The sequence below is a fragment of the Chaetodon trifascialis genome, chromosome 11, assembly GCF_039877785.1.
Source record: "Chaetodon trifascialis isolate fChaTrf1 chromosome 11, fChaTrf1.hap1, whole genome shotgun sequence".
NCBI lineage: Eukaryota > Metazoa > Chordata > Actinopteri > Chaetodontiformes > Chaetodontidae > Chaetodon > Chaetodon trifascialis.
In genome coordinates this window covers 3,328,504-3,351,500 of record NC_092066.1, presented here as the reverse complement: position 1 = coordinate 3,351,500, position 22,997 = coordinate 3,328,504, and the positions used below count along the sequence as shown (strand labels likewise).

The 22,997-nt window shown below is 44.8% G+C and overlaps 1 protein-coding gene across 7 annotated transcripts in view; it reads left to right on the top strand.

The window, feature by feature from the left end:
- Positions 1-18,817, top strand: part of LOC139338423 (partitioning defective 3 homolog) — a 203,022-nt gene extending 184,205 nt beyond the window's left edge. For all 7 annotated transcript variants that reach the window (XM_070973405.1, XM_070973404.1, XM_070973401.1 and 4 more), the window contains 3 exons: positions 4,562-4,685; positions 10,512-10,654; positions 14,985-18,817. In XM_070973405.1, coding sequence (XP_070829506.1) covers positions 4,562-4,685; positions 10,512-10,654; positions 14,985-15,381 — 664 coding nt within the window. In that variant the 3' untranslated portion in view covers positions 15,382-18,817. The remainder of the gene's footprint in view (positions 1-4,561; positions 4,686-10,511; positions 10,655-14,984) is intronic.
- The last annotated feature ends 4,180 nt before the right edge of the window (positions 18,818-22,997 follow it).

Below are 22,997 nucleotides of genomic sequence, written 5' to 3'. Positions count from 1 at the left end.
AAAGCAAGATCGGGTTAATAAGAGCCTAAATGGCCTCAGACACAACAGACACAGTGGCCTCCTGGCCCCTTTAATCTCTCCAGCGCATCAACAGACACCAGTGAGGCGGTGAGTAGTCAAGCATCTGAGCTAATCCTTCTTAACCTTTATGTACCCGAAGAAGACCAACTGAACATGTGTGGTGTTTTTTCAACAGCTCACCCACAGACAGTACGCATTCACCAGCTTCTCTTTTTTCTACTTATTGTATTTTGCCTCGCCCACATCGGCTCATTAGACACCAATTAATCAGCCGCAGTGATTAAACATCACTCGTCAAAGAGGAGCGTAACTTTATATAAAACATTATATTCCAAGCTGTAAACTTTGTCTCGTCTCTGAAGCTCTGCAAATAAAATCTACCACAAAAAAGCTGCTTTCCGAAAACAAAACCCAAGTCTTTAAAAATCATGCAACCAGAAGAAGTCTGCAGACATTTTATTAGAAAGTATCTTCGTATAAAGCGCATTAAAACATAAAGTGGACTTCATCTTAAGTCTTGCACAAATAACTAAACTAAACAACACTGCTGCTCTTCAGGAAGAGCATTAAACCTTCTGGTTTCTGTGGCTAATGCTTGTGTATTTTAGCATAACTGTACACAGATTTTTGGTTAAATTGTGCTTCACCTTGAGTTCATCACTGCTGCTTCCTCTGTGAGACAATATGCTGGCAGCTGAGGTTTGTAGCGTACATCAACAGCCCATCTTTCACACTGAAAAGGTAAATTCATCATTAAAATGAAAGTCTTTCTAGTATGCACCAATCGCTAACGAGCAGCAGCAACATCAGTGTCAGATTAGTGTAGAAGTGTGGATTTCTGTGGGGGGGGCAGGCTGATCTTTGCGGCTTTGCTGTGGCACACAACGGAGACGCTGGCGTGCGACTGCTCACAGATGGAGCGTTAGCCGCTAGCACCAGTTAGCAAGGGCATCAGTCTCCCTCCTAGTTGTCTGCGAGCCTTCGATCAATAGACCTGGATTATCATCTCCAGCATCTCAGTTCATTTTTCACAGCAGAGAAAGGCTCCACCAGCTGCTCTCTCTTTGTCGCAGGATGTAGGGCCTCGTTCCCCCATCTGATAAGATTACAGAAACTAACCGCCACAGCTGCTGCGTTCGGGGGAAACACGTTTTCGCGACTGCTTTCTTACTGTGCGTATCGCTACATCAGTTAATGTTTATTTAACAGGCCGGCGTGCTAGTCAGTACAGCAGTCACATTCGAGATGGGAATCCCATGACTACCCATACTTAATTAAATGTTTAATTAAGATGGTGGCTTTTAATTAAAAAGTTGATGATTATGAATTAAGGATTATTGGCAAATGAAATAGATAGGCTATCACAGAATACAATGCGTGCATTATTAAGAGCGAGGTGTGATTTTATTTGAATCAGCGTCTGCTCGTTTGGAGGGAAGAAGATGCCCTTTCATTCACAGATGAAACAGACTGTGAGGAGGTTTTAGACCCGCTGGCTCGGCCGGCTTTGTTAGCGGTCCTTCGCGCAGTGCTGCATGTGCGCTGCATGTTTTGGGGTGACGCTCTCAGCAAGTGTGAACCAACAATGCTGCTCTTGGTATCCTCAAGGTCACCCCACTTGGAACCACTCGCCACGAGGACCCTCATCACAAAACAGACACAAGATCCACTTGAATCTCTCATCCCGCAGGCCTCGGCGCTTCGCTGTGCTTCACGCGCTCGGCTGGTCCAGCTGGTGGCTACTGGGGTCAAATACAGCTGTTTCTTTTTTACTGCCCACATCCTCAGATTTGCATTCGTTTCAAGGGCACATTGATCCTCTGAAAGTCACCAAGTCCTCTAAACGAGTGCACGGCTCTTAAATTTATGCCCATGTGCAGCTTGTGGTGGGTCTGAGGGATGCTCCTATAGGCATGGGAAGAGCAGCCTGTGTGAATGAGGCCATTCATTTCTAATCCACAGGATTAGGACTCCGTCCGTCAGCTGCCCCCGTCACTTACCGTGCATCGCCTCATAGATGCCTTCGCTCTGTGTATTGGCATGCTTTGATTGGGATGCGTGGAAGCAGCATCAATGTCAGGGGGGATTTTGAAGTGACAGCACAGATCTGATAAATCCTATTAGCTCGGACTTGGGTCCAATTTGGACCGCTTCCTCTTCTGTGGCTGCCTTTAATTGCTTCCATCCTGCTCTCAAAGCTTTGTTTTTTTTAATCTTAGATCATGTTGTGGTTTTGAGATTGCAGTCCGGCCACAGCACAGACCTCAGATCCTGCAAAAAAAGGTGGATCAATTCAACATCACTAAATCCTTCAGATTAGCCAGATTGGCTTCATTTTTTTTGCGATCCCATCGCTTCACCGCGCTGCATTAGAACAGCACAGCTCTGCAGTCAAAGGCTGCCCACAGCGCAGACATTGCATCTCCTCGAAGCCTCCCTCCTTCCCAGGCTTAAGAGCGAGACAGACAGCTTTTCAGGAGGCACGCCCGGCCGGGCGCATCTCGCCACAAACAGCTCTGCTGGCAGGCCAGTCAGCAAGCCACAGTCCTGTTATTGAGTCCCAGAGACGCTCCACTCAACAAAGCCACAGTGACCTTTCAGCCCCAGACAGCAGTGCCAGATATTGAGTGAGCCTGTCCAGAGGATGAAGCTCATCTCAGGCTAAATCTCAGCCCACTGTTCCTCGCTGTCTCTGGGGTTTTTTTGGCAGTACAGTTATAGTGAAGCGTTGCTCTTTCTCTGATTGATTTACGGTGTTTTGTCGGACTAGGAGATTGGAGATCTTTGATCCCTTTATTTGAGTTTCTCTTCCATCCGGTCTCTCGGGTTCTCACATATAAGACGGGCGTACAGGTTGCTTTAATGATGATACACTTCTGATTACAAGGTCGACCGGCGGGCTCAGGAGAGGGAGCATCTTTCAGCTGACAGACATTGAGGACTGACTCAAATTAGAGACAAATTCCCGTCTCTGTGATTTCTTTTTCTAGTGCTGCGACATCTGTTTACAGGTTACTCGCTGTCAGATGAGCCTTTTTTGCGCCTGGCATTGAGGCCTTGACACAGCCAGAGGGTCACGCATGTACCGCCTATCAGGTCAGCTGTTTTCTGAAGAGGCCAGGCGGCTGTGTTACATATCATGGAGATTAGCAGGATCACATGTGACAGGTTCCTGGTCTTTAACAGGCCTGACTGGCTCTGGCTTTTCCATTGTGGGCGTCTGGAGTTAATAGCTGGGTAAGTTGGTGCTGCTGCTGTGCTTTAGGTTACAGCATTATGATCCCGCTGTCTGGGTGTTTTGGTGGATGAAATGAATTTAAATAGTTATTGCAGTTATATTAAACCTATATGGAGTCGTACTTGGACCTCATGAAGACAAACTGATATTCTGGCTACTATAACCGGATAATAAGGATGGATTTCCTTTATTCGTTCCCAGATTGTGTTTTTTTGCATGTTTTTTTTGTGTTTTTTGTGTTTTTAACACTTATAAAGTTTTCCTGTGTAAGCAGAAAAAGGTCTGCAAAGCCAAACTTAGGGGAGCTTTGGGGCTGGAAAGGTTTGACCCTTTGAGTTTAAGAGATAAGACAGTCAGGAACTTCCTGGCGGAGTTAGAAAGTTGAAAACTCACATCCCCCCCCCCCCAGTCCTTCACTCACTGACCCTGACACTTCTATTCACACACACCGCTTTAAAGGAAAATGTGTTCATTAGTTTCTTTAGTAAAAGGCCAAACCTTTATATTCAACACCAACCTTTCCTCTTATTTGTACATATATATCTCTTCCTTTATGAGCTCAGGGACTGAACTGGTTTTAGAGAAAAACTCTAAAAAATAAGAAATAAACCTTTACTAAAGCTGGATGGATGGATGGATGGATGGATGGATGGATGGATGGATGGATGGATGGATGGATGTCAACACTGTACAACTTGCATCACATTCGCTAGCGTTAGCAGAGACATGTTGACAACCCACAAACCCTCACTGTACAGCTGGCAAACATCACGTTCAATCACAGGACATTTCAGACTCCATCACCTCTAAAATAGTTAGGTGTTGAGCACATAGTTGTGAGTGACCAGCATTTGTCCATTGAACTATGGGAAAGGTACAGTGAAGGCAGCATTGTTTGATGTGAGCACCGCAGGGCAGCACCAGACAACAGCAGTGCAGTAGTTGAATGATACGAGGCCAGGAGGGGTGTGTTGTGGTACTGCTCACCGTTCACCACCAGTCTTTGTTCACTGTATGAATAATACATCAGAGGCACATTAGTTTGATTCATATTGCTGCTGGCTCTGCTGTAAGCCCGCTCTTGGCTCTGCCCTCGCTCATCACATTGTACGTTTGCTCTGGGTTTGAACGTATCTGGGTTGCTTTTCTCAGTGTCGACGGTGTGTTTGATCAGTTCGTGGACGTGGACTTCATCGTTCAGGCCGTTTCCGCCTGCGCTGATGAAACCAGGTCACTTGTTCACAATGGACCTCACACACTCATCCATCTTCCCCCCCTCTTTTCTCTCTCCTCTCTGCCCAGTAACCGACTAGCCCCTAGCAACCACGACCGGATACAGAGGCTGAGGCAGGAGTTCCAACAGTCCCAGAGCATCCCCGATGACCCCGACGACCGCAGGAGGACCTACAGCTTCGAGCAGCCCTGGGTGAGTGTCTGAAATGACAGGAGCCTGTAACTCAAATCCACTGTCGGCCGGAGGGGACAGCCTGACCGTGAGACTGTTAATGTCAAGAAACGACCTCTACCAGAGCAACAATCTGGACATGTGACTTCAAATGGTAGCCTGAGGAGAGTGCTAACAGTGTTAGCACCCGACAGTGCCTGTGGCTAACCGCAGAACGGTGCTAACCATCACTAACCCCATTACTACCAGCCATGAACGAGACTGATGATACCACCCTGTCCTCACCTTAGGAGTACCATTAACCTCCGTGGGCCTTCCTGGCTAACTGTGCGAATGCTAACACCCCTCACCCTCAAACGTTCAACCACCTGCATGCAAGAGTTTGCACACCTCCCGACGCAACCATCACTAACCCCACCCACCTGTCACAACCTCTGCTCATCCATCGTTCCTGTTTCTGTCTGTCAGTCATCCACATGGACCCGCCCACCACCTCATGGACTTGTTTTCGTCTTCGCAACGTTTAAGTGAACGGGGGTCTCATTTGTAAACCCTGTGTTTTAACTGTGCCTTTCTCCAGTTTAAAGGTGGGCTTGTGTACATTTTAAGTGGCGTTTGTGTAATTCAAAGCTTCAGCGGCTGAGAGGAGGGATAATTAGTGCATTCTGAAGCAACAAGGGGTAATAACGAGCGAACAAAATCTGACTGCCTTCAAAGTTTTGGGGGGGTGATGAAATCTCTTGTCATATTTTTAGTATTTATTTTAGTCCTCCCTGCTTCCTGAAGTGTACTTGGTTTTACATGATTTTGAGTAACAGATCATGATGATACGAACAGCAAATTTTAAATCTTAAAGATGAGATTTTGCTACTCTTTTTGTACTCGGTAGCGTCTCTGTGTAATGTTTGTTATATTATTGTTTTACACGCTGAAGGAGTCATTTTCACCACACTCCTTTGTCTAGTTTGGGCCAACACACATTTCACAAATATTCTGTCACAACCTAACACAAACACATCAAAACACAATTAATACATGCTACGGTGAGAGGAAGCACGAATGCGTGTTGTCCCAGACTAGACGTCAGGTGTGTTGTAAATTCGTCCTTTACACAAATATTATGAGTCGTCCTTGTTGGTTGTTTCTCTACACGAGGTCTTTTTGCACACAGCTGTGTTTTTGTACCAATGTGTATGGACTCTTTTTACTGCTGTAGCTTTGCCCAGTCTTTGGTGTGCAATGGGAGATTTTGTTCCTGCGATTTATAATTGAAATGAAATGATAAAGTGAGAGATCACGAACCAAATCGTCTGTGCTCTGGCCTTTCTTTCCTAGCTGATAAATCCAATAAAAATGTACACTTTTGTTTTGCATTCGGCCGTATCAGCCGGAGTCGTGCGTTTTAATGGGTTCAGTGGGCTGGTGCGCATTCCAGCTGGTATTGTAGGGAAAAGCAGGACAGTGTGGGAAAGAAGAGCGCAGGTCACGTCTCTCTTTGTCTCTGAACAACTGAGCATGCTCTCAATTAAAGGGCTCAACAATACTGCAGTATTATGTTTGTTTACACCAACTGCAGCGCTTTGGCTATTGTCACAAGCCTCGTTTTCCCATGTAAAAAACACTCTAATAGTTAAGGATTCCCTGGTTTCCTTTAGGACGTTTTAGGTTTCTTCTTTAGCCTGCAGCGGGGTCATACATGTGGTGAACTCACTGTGACTTGACGAAGGTGAAACCATGGTGATAATGACTAAACCGTTCATTGTTTGGTGGTTTAGATGAACGTGTTATATCAAACACAGTTTCAGCTCTGTGTACCAGGAACCCTCTCTTGTCCCAGCTGGGTTCGGTCTGAGGAACCCTCTGCTGGTCTTTCTAAAGCCCTTTATTGTCAGAGTGCTGCTCAGGCTCAGGCTTGCTGTAGTAATTGGCTGTTATTAGACTCATGCCCTGGCCTCACTGCTGGGCCATATGGAAAACAGGAGAATGTGTCTTTGAAATTCAGTTACCCCCCCATGCATATATTACATTTTGTTGCTTCATCTGAGTGATGTGCTGCAAACCTCAAGGAGCCAGTGTCCTTTTTCTTAATTTACCTGCAGCTGTCCCACTTACGCTCTGTGCCAGGACAGCCCTGCACACGAGATACCGCTTACATTCATATGCTGGCATACATACATATATATATATATATATATATATATATATATATATATATATATATATATGTATGTATGTGACAGGAACGTGGTTGTGTGACACGAGCAAAGGCAAATGGAGCCAATAAATCCGATGAAGTTGTGAATTATAACATCGATTTAGTGCTGAAATGATTCGTTAAATAATGGTTTTGGGAATTCAACAGTTTTAATTATCATTTGAAGTAATTCAAGCATGCAGAGGACTTTCTGTCTTTCTCGGTTTTATGTCACAGTAAATGGAATATCTTTACTCTTTTGGTCCATCCAGCAGTCCAGAGCCCACAGTGAAGACATCAGCCTGGACTCACAGAAACTGTGACGCACATTTTTCAGTATTTTTGAACATTTCTTTGACTAAACGCTAACAGATTCATCTAAAAACTACAGAGATTTATTGATTCTCTGCTGCTCAGGACCCTGTCAGCGTCATGTTGATCTCTGAACAGGTGATGGAAGCCTCATCATGTGATGCACCTTGGCGCCCGGTTTGAACACCTCAGACTCACCTTCCCACAGCGAAGCATCTGTTAAATCCGTCCTTCACTTTGTTCTGTCCTCTGTGCTCGATCGGCCCAATTATCCATTTTACAACACAAGCTGTTGGGCCACGTGTCCGTCATCAGTGTAATATCTCTTCTTTGCGACGGAAGTGCTCTTCTTCTTTTTCACCACAGTTTGGGGAGCAGAGGAGCATTGTGGGTAACGCGGTCTAATTCCATCAGGATGACTGATGCCCGCTCTCCCGGCAGCAGCGCGCCAGCTTTATTGCACTCATTTATACCACTATGGGAAAGAGAAGTTCATCCACTTGATGGTGGGGGTTTACAAAGGGCAGAATATTGCCTCTTGTATTTTACAGTAACATTTTAATACTGCTATTATCTGGATCCCTTTGGGGCGTTTTCCCCCTCACCTCCACCATCACGGCGAGCTGACATTCCCACTGTAGGAATATTCAACACTTCCAAACTGCTAGAGGGATTTTTTTCATCATGTGGAAAATATTGGGACTGTAATTTACCCGCAGGTAATTTTCAGTTCAGCTGTGGAACGAGGGCCGTGTGGGCGCTCGCCCCCTCCCGCTCAGTCGTCTGCCAGCCTGTCGTTACTGCCGGCCGAGCAGCGAGGCAGTGCCAATCAATCCCAGAGATGATTGCCCCGGCTTCATTTGGTTTAAAGGGGAGTGTCTCTTTAGCACTCTTAATCGTTTTATGGCCTTCCCACCAACCGACGCCCGCAGCGCTCCCGCCAGGCTCTCAATACGTTGCACAGTCATAAAAGTAATTAGATTGGTTTTGTGTTACGACTGATCCGCACACAATTATTGAACCCACACCGCTAATGAACATCGGAGGAGCAGAAGGAGTTGTGGTACAAGTGTGGGCTGGACCTGGAGGTGCTGCTCTGCCGCTGACACACACTTCAGTGTGTGCTTTATGTGTGTGTGTACGCTCAGGTGTAAGCTCTGGACTGAAAGGTAGCGTTCCACTTTGCTTCACCCAGCTACTGCTAACATGTAGCTCGCATCAGGATGAGAATGGGATGCTGCCATGACGGCAAGTGTAGCAGATGGGATCTAGTACAAACACCTGACATAAGACATTTAGACCTGTGTGTGTGTGTGTGTGTGTGTGTGTGTGTGTGTGTGTGTGTGTGTGTGTGTGTGTGTGTGTTTCAGGGGTACTGAATGCCTTTGGGGCTGAGATGAATAAGAGATGGATTCAATGTTTTAATGAACAGGGAGTTTCTGCGGGGATACGTATTCATAAAACAATCATTAAAAATCACATTCGCTGATGTCAAATCATTGCAAACTGGCAGATATTTATAAATGTACACGTGCCTTCATGCACGCGTGCACGCACGAGGTGTTTATCTGCGGCTGTTTGGGAGGGAGGACCGTTGCAGGTCGAGCGCCGTCTCCTTCATTAACACCCACTAACATCCATCTCGTCTCATCACTGCACCCCCGCTCTGAGACTCCAGCATGGCCCCTCCCTCACCTCACCTCCCCTCCTCCTGTCTGTCTGTGTCTCACCTTCATTTTGACCTGAGAGGGGACGAGCTCGGGGTGTGTCTGCCCGACTGACTGCTGGTAAGTGTCTGTCTGTGGTTTGGATTGGGGGGGTGGAGGGAGGGGCTGGGGGGGATTTTAAGAGGTATCCTGTGTCAGTGACTGCTGCTCGTTTTATTGGGCTGCTGTGTGGAAACCCGGATTCCACTTGTGGTGATTTTCATTCTTTCATGTGTTCATTCTTTTCTTTTTTAACCAGATGCTTCCTCTTTATCAACTACATATTTTTTTTTAGCATTTTTTGCAGTCCTTGTTTAAAAAATGTCATCTGCTCCAAAAATTCCCAAACATAATGTGGAGTTAAGACCTTGTATTCATTCAGTTTTGCTGAATGAATTTCTCCTAATTACGGTACTTGAGCTCCATTAAACCTCTCACAAGATGAACAAAATATTCTGTTTTAGGAAAACAGCTTTTGTGTGAGCAGATGTTTGTATGTGTGGATCCACTGGTCCCTGCAGACATGGGATGAAAATCACCATAACTGGAGTGGATGAAATGTTTTATTTACCATTTAATCTTTATATTGGATGTGTTTTATCATTTAAAAATGGATCTCAAGGTCTGTTTGATGGAGTGTGGCTCATGATCCTAATTAGAGGTCATTAATGTTATTATAAAGTGTAGCAGGTAGTGTACAGTTTGAGATGCGGAGGACTAATTACAGAAAATAAACTGATCCGCTTAATTCGCATCAAAGGCCTGATTTAAAGTTGGAGTGTTAGCGCCTCTAACGCCCCCCCGTTCACACATCAATCTTGCATTAGCACTGCAGGCAGTTCAACATCATGAATGTTTAACTGGACACAGAAAAGTCATCAGTATTTATTTCACTCTGGGAGTGTAAAACTTCCAGCAGTCCTGAGGCCATATGAGCTCGACAAGAGAACGAGCAGCTCTCTGATCAGAAATAACTGTCACAGCTTAACGCTGGAGCGTCGGCTGCATCGCCACAACGCTTCGTGTATGAAGCTTTGCTCCTCTTAGAGCCACAGCGAGGCTGTGCTGCAGCTTTAAAGGGTCGTTCACCCAAACGGAATAAAAAAATCCTGTCAGACTTCAGTCTGATGCAGTGGAGATGAATAAAACTTGTTTTGTGTTGCTCACAGCATTGAATTTCATCTAAAATCAGCAGTGACATGTTTTTTTCCATAATCTATGAAACTGGTTTAATAGGGATTATTTATTTAAGTAATTCCTTTGAAAATCGGCCACCCAGCTCTTAAAAATGGATTTATTGCCTCTTTTTTTTCAGTATTATGAAAATCCAAATCAGTGGAGGTTGAGTAAATAACTGACCCACTTTAATATATGTATTCTGTCCCTAAATCGACCCTTTAACAAGACATTTCCTCATTACTTTGCATTAAATGAACGTCCTGCACTCAGTAATAAAATAATATTGGATCCACACAAACGCTAATTCACATTCGTCCACTCAGTACAATTTTCCACTGATTTTATTGGACAGCATTTCAATTCAGTGTGGATTACTGTCCAATAATAACAGATAGGTGAACTGAAGATGAGCGCCGAGGGGACGCGGGAGTTAACCGAGCATCTTGCTGTTTTCAGTCAAACACCAGCAGTAACGGTCCGGGCGGGTACAGCCAGCCGGGTCGCCACTCCGTGTCGGTGGAGGTTCAGATGCAGCGGCAGAGGCAGGAGGAGAGAGACTCGTTCGCCCAGGCGCAGCGACAGTACAGCTCCCTGCCACGGTAAGAGAGTGTGTGTGTGTGTGTGTGTGAGTGTGAGAGAGAGAGACAGGCTTGATATGATGTTGTGTTTGATGTTTATTGCTGTCTAACAATCAATATGTGCTCAGAGATTATGTGTTTGTTCGTACATGTTGAATCTTCTCGTGTTCCTGCTGTCTGCTGTGAAATGTGTCCAGGAGGCTGAAAGTGTGTTTGTGTCTGTTTCTCTAATTCAATGTAATGTGCCATAATGTGATGTGTGTGTGCAGTGTTTTACATACGCTGTGGGGACATAGGTCTGTTTACATAGTCACATTGTGTGGACCCCCCTGCCTTATGGGGACAAAGTGCAAGTCTCTGTAATGTGAGTCATGACATTTTAGGGTGAAGGCTTGGATTAAGGTCCAGGTTCAGGTTCAGGTAAGTCTCAGGGAAATGCATATAAATATGTAAAGTGTCCCCAGAAGTGGGGGAAACACAAATGTGTGTGTATGGATCATGTTTTGTCAACACTTTGGGGACAAAACACAAGTCCAAATTTAGGTGTAGGATAAGGTCAGTGTTAGTGTTGGGGTTAGGCTGTCTCTAAGAAGTGAATGTGAGTCTATGTAATGTCCCCAAAAGTGATGGAAACGTGTGTGTGTGCGTGTGCGTGTGTGTGTGTGTGTGTGTGTGCGTGCGTGCATGTGCCCATGTATAACTCACATTATGGGGACATAAATCTGTTGAAACAGCCACATTGTGGGGACTCGCCGTACTTGCGGGGACAAAATGCAGGTCCTCATAATGTGAATTATTCAATTTTATGGTGAAGACTTGGGTAAAGTTAGGGTTAGGGCAAGTCTCGAAAATGAATGTAAGTCTATGTAATGTCCCCAGAAGTGATGAAAAGTTTAACTGTGTGTGTGTGTGTGTGTGTGTGTGTGTGTGTGTGTTGATTTGTGCATGCCTGTAAGAGTGTGTGACATTCACTGTAACAGCCTTGTGACAGTAATGATTCCATATATAACATCTGAATGAGAAAAAAGAAAAGAGTCAGACTACACACACACACACACACACACACACACACACACACACACACACTGTAAAATCTGTTTAAGTCCAGCATATGTAAATCTCTTCAGCCATAATGTCTAAAACAAAAATTCAACATATTCTTCTATTATCAAATAAATCATGTTTTTCTGAATGTCTGGGCTACAGGCGAGCATGCTTGATAAAACAATCGTTACATTTGTTTCACTGTCGCTTCACGAGTATCAGAGATCAGACGTGAACGAACAAGCAAACCTCAGCGAGCTTCATCTGAAACCATGATGTCATTCTTCACTGATCCTGCCCATCAATTATTTTTAAGCTCAATGAACAGAGCTACTGTTTGACTGGAATTTTATTTGTCCGGTACTTTGAAATCATCAAGGACAAGTGGACCAGCCCAAATCCAGCGGAAACCCTGACACACACACGCACACACGCACACGCACACGCACACACACGCACACACGCAGAATAGACAGTTCATGTTACCCTCTCACACAGATCTGACATGATGGCTTTCCTCTCCCTTAATGTAATTCTCTTTGATCTGCATGCTATGACTGCCTGTTGTTCCAGGAAGTGCTAGTGTGTGCGTTTGTGTGTCAGTGTGTGTGTGGTGAGGGGTGGCAGGTACAGGAAGTGACATATTGGAGACACGGGGACATTTTTCCTATTTGAAAAGTCAATGTAGGGTTGCTTGGATTTGTCAGTTAAGGGTTAAGAGTGGAGGAAATGTTCTGCAGAGTTATCATCATGCTTACCTAAGCTGTCTGTAATTACTCACTGAAACCCTTAAACACCGTGCAAGGTCGAACCAAGCGCACCTGTCCTGGTGCAGATCATCAAATTGCACTTACCGTACATATACAACATTAAATACATTATCTTCTATTACTTCACCATCGCGCCCTAATCCACTGTTATCGACATAAATCCCTTCCTTGATAAATATTGCAGGCAGCTTTGCTGAAAGATTAATGAACTGCCGTCTCGCTCCAGCGGTCAGAGGCAACATCCTGTGGCCACGTCCCCCCACTTTCCCACTAATTCCATTAAGAAACTGTTCTGTTTGGATAAACCCTGCTGTAGTATCTTGAGAACACTTAGCTATTGTTTGAGTTAGAGCATGCCATCGTGTGAAGTCAGAGGCTGAGACGGAGTAAACGCGGCGTTTAGGAGATCCCAGCCTTGATGGGATTCATATGGGCCAGTGTCGCTCGCAGAGGGGGAAATTCTTCATGTGAGCATGACTGGATTGTGCAAGGCGACGTGATGAATGGCGATTGCGTTCCTTAAAAAGCAGCTTTCATTTTAGATAAAGGTCAGTTCCCCTCTGGGCGAGACCCTTTCCTAAACAAGAGCTGCGAGTGAAAATAAACCGCTGCCATTTGAAACAGTGACGGCAGATGAAGGGCCCTCATATTCATCACCGGCGAGCGCCATTGATCTCACAGCCAAAGTAATGCCATTATGGGAGAGCAAAGGCTGGCTGCAACAGCTGCATGCATGCATGTGTGTCGCAACCACGTCTATCTGTGCTGCACTACAACCTCTTGCAAAGTCTCCCTTTTTTTCCTCCCTCAATCTCCCTCTCACCTTTCCCCCTTTCTTTTTTTATCATCTGTCATGCTTCACCGTGTGCATGCACAGAATACCGAACAGTACACATCTTTCTGTATTTACCACACATGTACATGCTCCCCCTTGGCACGGCATCAGACGGAGCGAGCGATCTGGTTTGCATTTCTCAGCAGGGAGGCAGACCAGCTCTGGCCTCTTTGTCAACATGTGAAATGAAATCAGATGCCGGGGACGCCTGCCTCTGAAAATTGGAATCACTCAACCGTGTGCAAGAATAAACCTGGGCTATATTCTCCTATCTCACTGATCGGGGAGCGTATCCATTCCCAATTGAATTCAATCTCTGTTGAATAAAAACAAAGGTCTTTTCTATTCTCATTAAGGATTTCTTCCCCCTCCCCTTCCCACTCAAATCCAAACACAGGAATAATACGATTTCTTCACAGCCGACTGATAAACCCGCTAATTATACGTGGCTCAGAGTCAATTCCCACTGATGTATTTGTGTCTTCTTCTTCTTCTTCTTCTCTCTCTGCTCTGACTGGGCCTTGCCCTCGAGATAAAGGGGTGGAGCTGTAGGGTTTGGGACACTCATGCATATCATATGGGCTCACACACATACACACAAAGGCAGAGCTGCCACAAAGAGGTTAGCCAAGCAGAGATGAGAGGTGATGTCACACATCTGGATCCCCCCCCATGTTTCTGGTAAACGACAAGGCAACCACCCAATAGCATGACAACTAACCGTGCCTTTAAGACACTTGTGTCAGGTGTCAAATAGCAGCCTGGTCACCTCGTTTTGGAAAAGGTCTGCTGTTACTGTCTGTCAGATCCAATGGTTGTTTCTGTCTGTCTAGAAATGGGCCTAATGGGCTGGAAGGGGGATTTGACATCGTTAGGTCTCCCTGTATGTTGTTACCATGGGCTGGTACTTGCCCAGAGGCAGCTCATGACGGTGCCACATTTTCATTGAATGTGATGTCTTGGCTAGCATGCAGCTGACAGTATTATCATTTTTCAGCAAACATCCGAACTGGTTTTGTGCTCTGAGCAAACATATTTTGTGCTGGAGATGTTTTTCCCATCAGATCAGGTCACAGTAAGTGGCTAAGAGGGTTCACGCTGTGTGTCATGGAGACAGAAAGTGTTTGTGTTTTGAGAAGGAAACGATGAGAGAGCATTTATTGGCTCATATGTGTGATTGTTTTAAACCACATCACCTGATTTATGCCGTTTGCAGCAGAAATCCCAGTTTGTCCAGCTCACTAATCGGTCATACAAAAGGTCTCACAATCGTAACTTCAGACTTTTTCTTCAATAGCACTCGTACTCCAGTTGATGCATGCACATTCAAAGTTATTGTGCTAACAGGAAGTTAATGCAGCATTAATTTCCTATTTGCAAATTAGTGAATGCAATGTAAACAAACATTGGTGAATAAAAGAGCAACATTGGACTTTCTGTTTTCATCACCCAGCTCAGAACATATTCATCCTAAAGAGGAAGAAAAATAGGAGGAAAATTTCCTCAACAACACTGACATATTTAGATATATAGAAATTTAATGTCTGTTGAAAACCTGCTGACAGAAGAAAAATTCAATAGAAGCTGCGAAAAAAGAAAAGTCATGGATGCGTCATTTAGGTTTCTATTGAAGGAATTGTATGAAAACAAAAATCAAAACACACCTCATGTTTTCCTCTGCTGTGTCCTCTCTCCTCACCAGGCAACCCAGGAAGAACCCCAGCTCCATCTCCCAGGACTCGTGGGATAAGGCGTATCCACCCGGCGAAGGCTTCCAGACAGCAAAGGACAACCCCAGGTACTCCAGCTACCAGGGCTCCAGGAACGGCTACCCGGGCGGCGGTGGGGTCAACGCCCGAGTCCTTCTGGAGGCCCAGGAGCTCCTGAGGCAGGAGCAGAGGCGCCGAGAGCAAGAAGCCAAAGGGAAGTTAATGCAGGAGAGCACCGGTAACAGCAGCTATGAGGGGTACTCAACCGGGCACCTGAAGGACCCAGCCTCCCCCAAGGGTCCGTATCGCCAAGATGTGCCACCGTCGCCTTCGCAGTTAGCAAGGCTTAATAGATTGGGGTCAGAGAAAGGAAGACTTTTTTATTCCTGAGGAGTATTCTTGGACTGATGGATGAAGAGTTCATCAGAAATCAGGAGCTGAAGGGGATTACCTTAATGAAAGTGGACGCTACAAATCTTGACAAAGGGACAACCTAAGGGTCTTATAGCTTAGCGATGATCTTAGAGGTAAACAGTTGTGCAGTATACTCAGTATGTGGGTGTTTGTGTTCAGTCCCTCGCTGTGCCGATGACCTATAGCAGTAGTCAGTCCCTCCTACAGACATGAGACGTTCAGTGCCTTCTCCGCTTTCACGAACACCACCGTCGTCCAGGACTCTGATTCATCGAGATCTGGCACCATCATGTACTGACAATCAAATGGGCAGACAGGCAAGTGAGTGGGCGTTCTTTTGAGCCCATGGGGAGGCGTAAGATTCTGTGTGGGCATGTGACAAGGTACATGCTTCACCATCGACTGTGTGTGACGTGGCTTCACAAGGCGTCCCCCCCGATGACTCTTCCCGTCGGTCGCAAACTGCCCTTTCTTCACTTCGTGAAAGTTAACATCCGACCCCGACCAGCGCTGCCGGCATTTCTCGCCATTCGTTTTCTCTCCTTCCGGCGTTTTCTCCTCAGCGATCGAGCTCTCTCACTCGAGTCCTCCCCGGGGAGCCGAGAAAACAAGGCAAAGTGTATGAAAGACGAAGGGCACAGTGTGTGTGTTATTAATAAAAAAAGCACCCCTCATAAATGATTCATATCGTGTGTTATCTCCGTGGAGGAGACCCAGGCAGAGAGGGTAGACAGCTCTGATCCTTTGCCTGGCCCCCCTGCACTGCTCTGGGCTTGTTTCCCTGGCCCGCCTGCCTGTCTGTCTGGAGCTCTGGCTTCCATCCTCCTCTCGTTGTTCTCGTCGCCTCTCTGTTCATTACCTTTCTTTCTTCTACCTCAACACCCCCACCTTTATCCTCCCCTCCTCCTCGTTCATCTCCCACCTTCCTCTCATCTCACCCCTCCCCTTCCTCTTGCTCTTCCTCCTGCTACCCACTACCACCCTCCTCCTCCTCCTCCTCCTCGTCTCCCGAGTCAGGCTCTGCACTGAATTTTTCATCACAAGCCACCTGCTGCCTGCCAGAGCCAAATAACGCTGCCACCAAAGGCACCGACAGAGGGCCCGGCTTCTGACATAAAGAGAGGAATAAAAGACAAAAAAAAAAAGGAGCCAGAATAAAGATGGTTAGAGAGACAATGAGCCTCCCAGTGAGAGATTAACTGGAGCTTTTCTCCCAGTTTTAACAAAAGGCAAAATTGTTGTCAAGAGTTAATTGCTTTCAATTTGCTGTAATTGCTTTCTCTATTTTTACCTTTTTAAGCTGACACTCCAGAATTTTTGGAAAATGTCTTTGAACTTCCCTCTTCCAAAGAAACAGTTTACATGGAAACATTTTCCAGTGTGACCAGTAAAGGCCCGGTTTGACGAGAAAGCCAAACAAAATAAGCACTGCAAGAAAATTGGCGTCATACACAGAGGGCTAGTTAGCCTGCTAGCACAATGCTTTCGACGATCGTGGTCGCTGTAGCTCTGTGACTTTGCTAGCTTGCTAACTGCCACTAACATAGCCTAATAGTTCATTCAGAAGATGTATTTGTACCATCTACTCCAGTCGCAATGCCTCTTTTATGGAGCAGTTTATACGCTAACAGAGCAGATGGTAGAGCTAACAGAGCTAAGTGGCTAGCGACGTTAGCTTCCTTCCATTTCCTCAAAGGGGCAGCGTTGTCAAGACAGATTGCAACTGGACAAAAGCCAGAATTCATGGGCCAGAAGTTAAGTTTGATGAAAAGGTTTCATGCAGTTTTACTCTGCTCCAAAGCAAATTGCTGCTGATTCCATTAAAATTTCATTTGCTGATGTTTTAAACACTGGTGTGACTGGGCCTTAAGCAGGACAGAGTGTTTGGTAAGAGATGAGATTTTAAATTTACTTTTCAGTGCTGTGAGGATGCAAATGAATACAAATGAAATGGGGTGACACAAATCTCCAAAACCTGAACAAATGTAATCAAAACTAGATGCATGACTGAATACTGTATCCACTGCAGGAGATCGCTGGTGGTAAAACCGCCCAGTGGCTTGTTCCATTATGACCTGAGAGTATTTTCATTCCAGTCAAACTCTACAGCCGCTGATTAGCGATTTTTCTCCCAGAGAGGAGGAAGTAATCAGTGAAACCAGCTGCTGGAGTTGTAGGTCTGAGAGAAGACCTCGGACGATGATGACACATGCTTAAATCACTGCCATCCCACCAGCCCACTAATATCATTTTTACAGCAGGAGGAAACCGATCCTCTCAGTCTGAACTGACCCTTTGACGTCACTAATGTTTGCGACATGGTTGTCTGTGCCTGCGAGTGGACAAATGAGATCGAGGGCGAACTTTAAACAAAAGGGAAATACATTAAAAAAAAAAAAAAAAAAAAAGTTGCTATCATCAAGCTGTGGAAAACAAACAGGCGGTACGTAATTGCCCTTCACTCCTACACATTCTCCAAATGCAGAGCGAAGCTGCATGACATACATTATCTCCCGCTGGTTAATGAAGACGCTCGCTGGGAAAGATTCAGGCTTAGTGGAGGTAATAAATGAGGAGCTGAAAGAGGAAGAAGATGAAGAAAACAGGACTTTTAATGGCATTATTCCAGTGTATAAACCTGTATTTTAACCTGAGGAAAGTTCACAGTACTGCTCTGATTTAAGCTAACTAAAATACCCCTCTGCATTATGTATGTACGCGGGTGCAACAACACAAACACACAACTCCTGCCAGCGTGTTGTTGAACCCACACTCAGTGGAGCTGAGGAAAGCTGTCCCACAATAAGATGTGTCGGTGACGGTGAAACAGTATCTCCACTCTGAACGGTTTTTAGTAAAAAGTGCCCGGTTGTAGCAGCCGGCACTTCCTGCTGTGAACACTCGTGCGTCTGGAAATGCAGACGAGCACATTAAGAAGGATGTATTTGACCTGTGAGGGACTTTGCTGTTCAGCTGTCTCGTTACAGGATCTCGTATCGACAAGTGCCTGAGATAACGTCAGAATATTTCACACGAATAGGGAAACGATGTGATGTGTTCGTCAGTGACACTACAGCACACACACCGCAGTGTGTTTTTTAAGTGTTTTTATGGTATTAAAACGTCATTTTTGAGGGTACTCCTTCCTGACCCTTTTTTAAAGTTTATGTACAAGAGCCAACACTTACAAGCGGTTATCAGTGTATTTGTATCCTGTTTGACATTGCCTTCAACCATGCTGTACCATGATGTGTTTTAAAGTATAAAAAGAAATGGAAGCTGATGTGCAATTGCTTTGTTTTTGTTGTTTGTTTGTTTTTTTCCAGAAAACTTTTACATGATATATTAAGAAATGTACACAGCCACTTTTCCTGTACATATCAAATTTAGAATAAAACGGAAGGCTGTTTCATCCTGTTTACGACCTCGCCCGTCTCTGCTTGTCCTACCTTGTCTGTCCTCGGCCCCCGGCTTTGAACTGGGGTCACATGAGTCTTCAATTAAGCGGGACGGACTTATTCTGCTGTCAAATGTCAAATCTGTCCGGTCTGCTCGCTGATGTCTTCTTCTGAGAGGCTGACAAATACAAAAGAGACAGCGAGCGCTGTGAGACATCATTAGCTCCTTTGGGGAAATCTCGCAGCAACTGAAAGCAACATTTTGCTTCTCTGCAACAACTGTGTAACCGATCTGTTGAACACACTGAGGTAATCTCCCTGTTGTGTTTCCTGTTATTAAGTCTGTTCCCACTGTCCCTCACAGGGGATCTGCTGAGCAGCTCCCTGCTACTGTTTTCGCTCTGAAGGTCAAAGGTGATGTCCTAACCAAATACCGCTAATGCTACTTAAGCCAACCAGCCGAATGTGTTGGAGGAAAGTGAGATAAGGGAACAGAGGAAAAAGAGGTGGAGGCAGAGAAATCCCTTCGCCTCATCCTGTGCTTTTATCCTTCACGGCAGTCTGTTCTTTTTATTGGCTTCATGCTGTGTGTGAATGAGATTCAGAGGGAGCGCGCCTGCAGAAAATTGTGTCACTGTGGTCCGATTCAGTCTGCAGGAGGCATTTCATTTTTACTTTTTTTTAAATATTTGGCTCTTTGAAATTTTGAACCATAGATGGTCAATGACCTTCAGAGCATTTCCTTTAAGGTGCACTGAGGAAACCTACTCACACACACTCACACACACACACCGGGGTTCGCATTAGTGGCACTCACAAACGTAGATTTACAAGAACACAGGATGCCGTCTCAGACGTCTCCACAGCGGCACTCAAATGCTGCTGAAATATGGAGCGTGCACACACACAGTGCTCACTGCAGTTCAGGTGAGGGTGTGTGTGCAACAAACAGGTGTCATCTCTGCCAGCTCATTATCTTTACGTTATATGCTTCATACTGTAACCTGTGCTGCGCTGTTTTTATCCAATGAGAGGCAGCAGTTCTTTTTAAAATCGTCAGGAACTTAAATTAAAATGAAAGCAGAGAAGTGCTGATAATGAATAATAATATGCTTATTGTTTCTTCTTCAAGCTCCACCTGTTTAATACTGCTTTAATGATGGAGGCATGTGTGTCTGACTGGTACATGAACAGATTTCGCACTCGTTCATGACGAGCTGGACTTTAAGCTTTTAACATGAACAGTAAAAGGAAGAAACCGCTGTCATTAAAAGGTCGATTCAGTGATCGTGGTGATTGGATTTTTGATATTTAACCATGACAGTCACAGTAATGCGGTTGAACGAGGGCCCTTTTGTGCTCGTACGAACTACATGCCAGTCTTTAGTCCACTAACACACAAACACACACTGGTCCCAGAGGATGTTTCCTGATAACTTTGTTGATCCCCTGACTTTTCATCTGCACAATACGCTGTTTTATGAACAAATACCTGCAGAACTAATGACCTTCCCATCATCTGTACTTTGTATTTAGTGCTAATTCGCAAATGTTTGCCTGCTAGCACACTAAGATGGTGAACAGTGGCTGAATTTACAAACAAGCTGTTTGCACGACTAATGACATGAATATTCCACTAATATCTACTAATATATTTACATGCTGACTCCAGCAAGCTTAATGCCATGTGTCTGAACTGGAAAATGCTCCATTCAGAATTCGTATAAAATTCAGAATAATGTCACATTCAGAGAGGTGGAATATGAGTGTGCATGTAAATGTAGTCAGTGCTCCTTTTGCATGTTATGAACCACCAGATCTTGTTTTCTTGTTCAGCGTAATGATCCTTGAAATAATCAGTGCGTGCCATGTGTTTAGGGCAGTGTCCAGAGTCTGCATGCAGAAGTTCCTCTAATTAAGGAGTTGTTTCTCTTGGCTCCATCTGACTTACACAAAGGCAATCTTCTACTGTTTGTGATTAAGCGTTCTGCTCGAGTACTTGAAGTTTTAGTACCCTGCTGAAAGACTCATTGATAATCTGCTTTTGGAGAGAAAACTCTGATGTCTTACCAATAACAGGTGATCCTCCTCGTGTAACCTTCGTCTGGTTCAGTTCTCTGCCAAAGGCTGCGTAATGAGATCCAACAAACATCCGTGAAAGACGGGAATGGCAACTCTCCAGTGCAAGAATTAACCTCAATTAAATCATGTCTTTATTAACGGTAAACATCAGGCCAATATGTGGAGCAGAAAAGCTTTCATTGCGGTATCATGCTCATGACACTTAGCCAGGTTTTTATAATGCCTGTGAAAAATTAAAGATAGTCTGCATGAGTGTGGGCGCTGTCGTGCATTTAAAAGTGTAGAAAGCAGCTAAATACAAGCAGCCTCCTCTTTATGCATGTATGGAGTCCAACGTGTGCCACTTTTAACACTGAAATCAATTAATGAACATGTTAATATAAAGAAGGTAATCTTGGTAATTGCAAAGCTAATTTTTAAATCTTCTAAATGTAACTTTTATTTTCTCTATTAATACGTTTGCATATCAAATTTGATCTCACAATTAATTTGTTTTCAGCTTTTCATAGTTTCCGTTATCTTAATTTGAAGTTGTGCCACGTAGAAATTAACGAGCAGCACCAAGCGTTCTGATTGGCCAGCTGAAAACTGAACGATGTACGTTAATTTTTTCACTTTCAGTTTTAAATGCATAATTCAAATATATTTAATCAATCCACAAATGCTTTTTAATTGTTTGATTTTAATGACTTCTTAGCACATGCTAATTTAATTTGTCTTTGTGAATTTGCTGTGTTGTAGCTCTTCAAAATGCACCTTTTTGGAGCATAAGAAGATTTTGGCTGGGGGCAGTAAACAGCCGAGCACCAGGTCTCACAGATGCATCTTAACAACCTGCAGAACAACACAGTGACACACACGGCATCCTGCTCATGAGGCCAGTAAACTTTACCTTCTGTATTATTCTCTCCTTTAGCAGCGCTGCAACATTTTAATGCGCTCCACATCACCCCCGGAGCAATGTCACGGATCATTTCAACTGCAGCCCTTTCTGTCAACAGCGAGCCACAACAAGAGGCTGCTAAACCTTTTATTTTACAGCCACCGCTGCCATCCGTGCACCGTGTCGCCATTAACACAGCCTATTATTTTGTTTAATGTCACGCTCACCTTGCACAGTGGGCGGTTTAGCCGTTGAGCTAACTGAGAGGTCGGATAAACGCCTGTTCAGAGGTGACACCTGTTTCTGCTCACTTAATGTGCGCCTTTTTTTTTTCTGCATTCATGTTGAGGATGGAGAGTTCACAGATGACACCATCTCTCTGGCATTTGGGGAGGAAGCTGGAGAAGTTGCAAAAAGCAGGGGAAGACGTGGGACCGTAAATCAAGGCGGGAGACAAAGGAAACTAACTGAGGAAGTTCTCCAGATTTAACCTCCTTCCGACTTGTGGAACATCTGGACAGAGCTTCTTTTGTAGGCTTTGTCGTGTAGGTTTTGACCTTAAAAACCACACAGACTCGACAATCTCATGAATGCATGTCGGCATACATATGAGAATGTGCAGGTTCAGGGTCTGTGCATCTCTTGTAAATCCAAGAAAAGCAGCCACTCGCAGTGACTTTTCTGAAATAGTAGAGGAATGTGTTATTGTGCTGATGTGAGGTCCTGTCATTGCACCCTGTATCAACATGTCTCCAAGACTAACTGCTGAACATCCATCGACCTAAGTGAGAGTCAGTCACATTCTTTAGTTTTGTGCCTTTGCTCCCAGCAGCTATTTGGTGTTTTTCTTTAGCGTGTTTTAGCTGTTTTCCACCATGAAACTAAGCTCTCCTGGTGATCATTTTGCAGCAAAGATAATGCATCTGTAGAGAAAGGGAAGCAGTTTTCATTTCCTTCATTGGAGGAGGTATGACTTCATTTTCTCCTGAACATAAATTTATGTGAGACTCTGGGGCAATGATAGCATACAGCTAAAGTGAGAGGGAAAGCAAGTGATGGACAGGAAATAGATTAGCTTAAATGATACAGGGCACAGAATAGTTGTCTGGTGCCCAAACTCAAAATAATAAACACCGTCTTCAACACAGAAAAGCTAAACTGGGCCCAAAAGAAACACAACAATGCTGCTAAACGCCTCGAATCAGCAAACACAGACCAAACAACTTCCA